This window comes from Oratosquilla oratoria, chromosome 34 (assembly GCF_046742065.1).
Source record: "Oratosquilla oratoria isolate Oo_2021 chromosome 34, ASM4674206v1, whole genome shotgun sequence".
In the NCBI taxonomy this organism is placed as follows: domain Eukaryota; kingdom Metazoa; phylum Arthropoda; class Malacostraca; order Stomatopoda; family Squillidae; genus Oratosquilla; species Oratosquilla oratoria.
The window spans coordinates 46,787,002-46,793,119 of NC_134810.1; the positions used below are offsets into that span (position 1 = coordinate 46,787,002).

Below are 6,118 nucleotides of genomic sequence, written 5' to 3' on the forward strand. Positions count from 1 at the left end.
AAGGTTTTGTAGTGACCTTAACTGACCTAGAAAAGTACGAAAGAGGGCTTTATCGATCAGGTTTCGACCTTCAGTTAAATACAGTAACCCAAAGTTAACCACAAAATAATCTGTGCAGTACACCACGGGATTTAGTTGCTTAACCCCTACAGCGTCAGCGGTCGTATGCCGTACTTGTTTTGTGGATTGAGCGTCAGCGGCATACGTCATATACCGCTATTTCAAAAAATCGCCAAAAATAGGCATTGCGTCTAGGGTCAAATCTGTGGTAATGACCGAGTAGCTTTATTTATTCGCTATAAAAGTCGTTCAATTTTTTTTGTTTTGTTTATTGACAAAACTGGCAACCCTGGCAGCTATTTTTCGGGGGGGGGGGTAACTTGGGGTACCAAATCGGCCTTTAGGACGTAATTTAGTCGAATCTGGTGTACGAAACAAAGTATGAGGAGGTGAAGTTGTGCTTCGACAGTTAGGTGTTCTTTAGTACGTATTCAGACATATAGAACTGGCAATTAATAGATGCGTGATACAAAATCTGGCCGGGCAATAATGGTGTGATGGATGCTTACTAAAACATTTACCAAAACAATAAAAAACACCATAATCACCTATCCTCCATGAAATTGCATAAAAAAAAAATTAAAAATCAATTTACCACAAAGTAATATTTGCACCCCCCCAAAAAAAAAAAAAAAATCCACAGAAACTATTTATAAACACGTTTTTCGTAAGTGTCAGACTATTATGGGCGACTGTGCATTGGCTGTAAATATACAAGATGTTAAATTCCTTCACTCTCTGAAATTCTGATGAGGCTTACCCGAAAAAAATACCTCATTCAACCCGCGAGAGGACAGAAAGAAAGTCTACGGATATTCTACCAAACTTTCGCACGCATATATAGACAAAATCGACCCAGTTTCTCCACTTGTAGGCTAAGGTGAATCAAAATAAGCAATATTTGTTGGTTTTACATAATTTTGAGTTGATTTAAACAAAAATAAATGAATAAATAAATAAATATATATATGCTTAAAAGTGGCAGTCTGCCGACAAGATTGACTAGATAAACACCATATGAGGACGGAGCCTTTATTTGTACGACGTTTCGCTTATTACAGCTTTTTCAAGTACAAGTTGAGATACAAATGCTTGAGATTAAATAAGGGGAAAGGAGGGAACGGGGAGAGAAAAAGGGGGGGGGGAAGGAAGAGGAGGAGGAGGAGGAGGAGGAGGAGGAGGAGGAGGAGGAGGAGGAGGAGGAGGAGGAGGGTGGTGGGATGGACACTGGGAAAGGATGAGAATGCCGGCCCAAACGTCCGTGAGCGAAATGTCCACAAAGGGTGGTTTAAGTATTTAATATTTTGCTGGCCATGGGTATTAGGGGAATAATGTGAGGAGATATGTTAAACATGCCCCTGTTTTGTTCAATAGTGTTCGTTCCTTGAATGATTGCTGCTTCTAAACACTTCCTGCGGATTTTGTCTGGTTCCCGCATCAGCAGCTCTGCATTCTTCCAGTCCATAAGATGGTTTTCCTTGTTTCTATGTGTCACACATGCATTGGTGGTGACATCATGCCTGACGTCGTAACGGTGTTCACGTATTCGTGTATTCAGGTCACGTGACGTTTCTCCGATGTAAACTTTATCACATCCTGAACGTCACGTGACCTGAATACACGAATACGTGAACACCGTTACGACGTCAGGCATGATGTCACCACCAATGCATGTGTGACACATAGAAACAAGGAAAACCATCTTATGGACTGGAAGAATGCAGAGCTGCTGATGCGGGAACCAGACAAAATCCGCAGGAAGTGTTTAGAAGCAGCAATCATTCAAGGAACGAACACTATTGAACAAAACAGGGGCATGTTTAACATATCTCCTCACATTATTCCCCTAATACCCATGGCCAGCAAAATATTAAATACTTAAACCACCCTTTGTGGACATTTCGCTCACGGACGTTTGGGCCGGCATTCTCATCCTTTCCCAGTGTCCATCCCACCACCCTCCTCCTCCTCCTCCTCCTCCTCCTCCTCTTCCTTCCCCCCCCCCTTTTTCTCTCCCCGTTCCCTCCTTTCCCCTTATTTAATCTCAAGCATTTGTATCTCAACTTGTACTTGAAAAAGCTGTAATAAGCGAAACGTCGTACAAATAAAGGCTCCGTCCTCATATGGTGTTTATCTAGTCAAATATATATATAAAATAAAATAAAAAATCTATTTTTGCTCCGACGCTGGTAGGCGGAGTATATACAACATTCACCCAGCGACGTACAGGTTAAAGCCTTTTAGCTATTTCAATCACATGTTCATTTGAGTTTTAACAAAAAAGTGCGGTCGGGAGGTGGCATGCATTCCTCAGCAAAATAATTGGATCGCAATTGTCTCATTTTCGTTTTTTTCCACGGACAATCAAACACGAATGTAATTAACTGTGGGTTCATAACGACCCCCCAACATGCGAACAATGTCACAAGGGTTCAAACCATCAAGTTCCTTCATTTAGTGCTGAGGAACACCAGAGGACCCACGACTCGGTGGCGCGGTTGGTAGAGTCTCACAGTCAGTGCGGAGGTACTGGCTGTACCTGGTTCTAATCCTGCCCAGGGCTGAAATTATTTCAGTATCGCTGCGCTTCGAGTCGTTACTGAAACTCTCGTGAGCGGGGAGTTGGGTGTGTGTCATACGAGCTCTGAGCTCTCTTCCGGGAAGAAAATAGCCGCCGATCACTAGTCCAACACGTAATCCAAAGACCAAGGTGAATCACAGCGCCCATGGCTCCCTCCGCCTCCCGGTTCACGGTGCCCTTCCTCTTCCTCCAAGTTTTCTTCTCCACGGTCTTTGTCATAACCACGGACGGCTCCATCTTACGGTTGAAAGGAAATTATGTGACACTCAACTCCACCATTTATCCTGAAGTCCTGTTGCTCCAGAGGACACGATCCATCGTTGAATGTGGCATCATCTGTCGAACCATACAAGCGGCAGCAATAGACTACCAAGGTATTCAATTCCTGTCAGTTACCGTCCGACTCAGTTGATGTGTTGTTACGTGACCCAAACCCTTATATACAATACTAATGACCCACTTTCACAGAAGAATAGGCCAAAGTAAAAAGATCCGTATATTTCGATCACTATCTGTGATCCTCTTCAGCACTTCTCTGAAAGTGGGTCATTAGTATTATTTTATCAATGTGCTACAACATTACCTTGTTGTCGTTATATACAATTTATTCTTTCCTTGATCCTCAGGGGAAGACTGTCATTGTCTCCAGGGGATCAACTCAGACGCTTCGGAAGTCTTCGGGAAAACCGGTGTCTTATACACCACCGAAAAAACACTGACCAACGTCGCCTTCCAAAAACCATCACAGGCTTCGAAACCATACGGGTGAGTCTTCCTCTTGTAGTACCTTGAATTTAAACATAACGAGCCTGTTTCTACGGTCGTTAGGTTCTTGTGAAATGTCACTTTTCATATTCATATAAAAAAAAAAAATCATTCTCCATATCCTTTAGCATTTCAAGTATTTTCATATATACTAATTCAACATTTCCAACACGCACGTACATTACTTACTGTGAACAGGTAGGATAAAGTATATATGTATAAGTATGTATATATGCACATTTGTAAAGCACACGGAAAACCTAGTGTCAGAGTGAAAAAAGAATTGTGGGAAAGCGGACTTTGCATGATCATGAACAACACTTTTATGGGTGTCTATACCTGTGTCTTTTGTTCCATCCCTAGCTCATTGTCCACGGAGTACGCAAACGACGAGTTTGCGTGTTCGATTGGCACAAACTGCTGTTACTCCTCCGCCGCCGGTTTGCCGCAAATCTTTTGGATGGTCGATTTGGGGGCAATGTACCGCATCTACAGGGTCGAAGCTCTCCTCTTAGGCGAGGGTGCCCACTGGTTTACCACTTTCCTTGAGGTTAGTGATTGCAGGGAAGTTGTAGTTCGGTAATCGCTGTATCTTGATTGGTGGAGAAGGTTTCTGTCCTGATGATTATGTACTCGAGACGGTTACCGATGAGTGAACTGTAAAGCAACTGGGAACCACATGAGCCCTTGACTTTCCACAATGAATATACGTAACTCCGCGGTATTTCTTGTAAATGTGACTGCCGGAACCACATTTTGAATTTCTCATTTCCGATTTTCTTGTTCCAGGTCTGGATTGGGGACACGGACGCTCCTACCGGTGACTTCACTGGATACAAATATCTCGGATCCTTCATGGGCCCTCCACCACCAGGTGTGAGTGTTATCTTTCGCAGTGAGAATGGAATGACTGGGAGCTACGTTGGCATTTTCAACCCAGGCCATTTTAGCGGTGGTATCACCCTTTGTGACGTCAGAGTTATGGCAGAACCGGTCTAGTGCTTTACAATACACCAACGAGTCTAAACCCTTCTTTTCCAACCAGATTCCACGCGCTAGGTCTACTAATACCAAATCAACCTCTGCAGACGTCGATGGAACTTGAGTGTCACATTATCGGCCCTAAAATGAAAAAGTGTCAGTATCGGAACAAGTGAAACAAATGTAGACTCACAAGGCCTATTGGACTTGTACACGCACAGCCGTGGCCACAGGAGGGTGTTTAGATCAATACGTCCGCGCGCTCCAAGAAGTCCGTTTAGTGTGTGGCACACGTTGTGATTTACTACTAACCATTCTCTCTCTCTCTCTCTCATTTCCCTTGTATGTGTTATTTGATTTTTTTTTTATTCTGTATATAGTAAAGGCAGCTGCATAGTACAATGTGTATCACATTCTAGGATTATAGCAAGGATTACCTATTACCCATCCCACATGTCTCACTCGTGTCCCCTCGGCGTCATGGCAACATGAGAGGGGGAAAAAGCACTGTTGCCACATGTCATGGAATTTCTTCAAGTTGTTCTTACGATCCTAAAAAACTGATACTCATTGTACAACACAATTTCCTGTACTATATACATACATATACCAAAGTCTTTTTCCCCCTTACAAGGGAGGTTGTCAAAAAACAAAGTTATAAAAACCACTCCCATCCGTTCCATCCCCAACATATTCCACTCCATTTTAGAAGCTCTGCCAAGGGATTCGAACCCTGACCTGTGTGTGCATAATCTCGAAGCCAAGATGCTAGCAACTAATTATGCGCGCACAGGTCAGGGTTTGAATCCCTTGGCAGAGCTTCTAAAATGTTTAATCTGTCTTAAACATACACATATTCCACTCCCCTCCACCCTCTTCCTTCCCTCTTATCTTGGCACTTCCTGGATGACGGGTCATCCCTGCATCTCGCCCACTGCCCTGGGTCACAAGCAGTATCCAAAGACACTGAACATCCACAGCAAGGAGCGCCGGTTTAGAATGTCATGAAAATTTACAGTCATGGGAGGGATTTTGAAATCAGACCAATGAGTTAGCAGTCCAGCGCGGTACCATTAAACCAGCAAACTGGTGTTTGTTTATTTGCTTGTTTGTGTTAGTATGTGTGTGATTCACCATGGTCTTAGATCCCCTATTAGACTCGTGATGGACAGCTATTTCCCTTCCGGAAGAAAGCTCAGAGTTTGTTTGTGTTAGTGTTGTGTTATGTGTGCTAGTGTTAGTGTTATGTGTGTGTGTGTGTGTGTGTGTGTGTGTGTGTGTGTGTGTGTGTGTCTAAGGGGTGAAAGGGCATGCACTCATCAATCGAAGTATTACCCCTTCTGGAAAGCAAATGCACATCGAACGTGGAAGACGGGTCACTGTGACCTAATGTCACCAAGTTAGCCGATACACCTGTGACCCGACGTCCAGAAAGGCGGGAGATTCGAACTCGAGTTGTACATCCCATCCCCCGAAGAACTCTTCGAGAACGATTTCTCTCTACCTGTCTGTGAGATATTGTCTTTTTCGATAAGGATGCATTCTAGGGCATCTTATACCAGGTCACCCTGCAATCTTTCTTTCACAGCGCACAAATTTAGAGGTGGAGTTCTGACACACCGTTTTTGGAATGCACTGTTCTCCACTATAGCATATTTCCGTGAATGACATCAGTCAAGCCTTTGCAAGTTTTGCGTGTGACGCGTTCTTTGAAGCGGTCTAGTGCCTAAA

The 6,118-nt window shown here is 43.6% G+C and overlaps 1 protein-coding gene across 1 annotated transcript in view; it reads left to right on the top strand.

The window, feature by feature from the left end:
- LOC143018396 (uncharacterized) overlaps positions 1-5,561 on the top strand; it is a 7,053-nt gene extending 1,492 nt beyond the window's left edge. Inside the window, exons 2-5 of the mRNA XM_076173752.1 lie at positions 2,490-2,586; positions 3,268-3,406; positions 3,770-3,956; positions 4,196-5,561. Of these exons, the coding sequence (XP_076029867.1) occupies positions 2,490-2,586; positions 3,268-3,406; positions 3,770-3,956; positions 4,196-4,405 (633 nt within the window). The 3' untranslated portion in view covers positions 4,406-5,561. The remainder of the gene's footprint in view (positions 1-2,489; positions 2,587-3,267; positions 3,407-3,769; positions 3,957-4,195) is intronic.
- Positions 5,562-6,118: the final 557 nt, after the last annotated feature.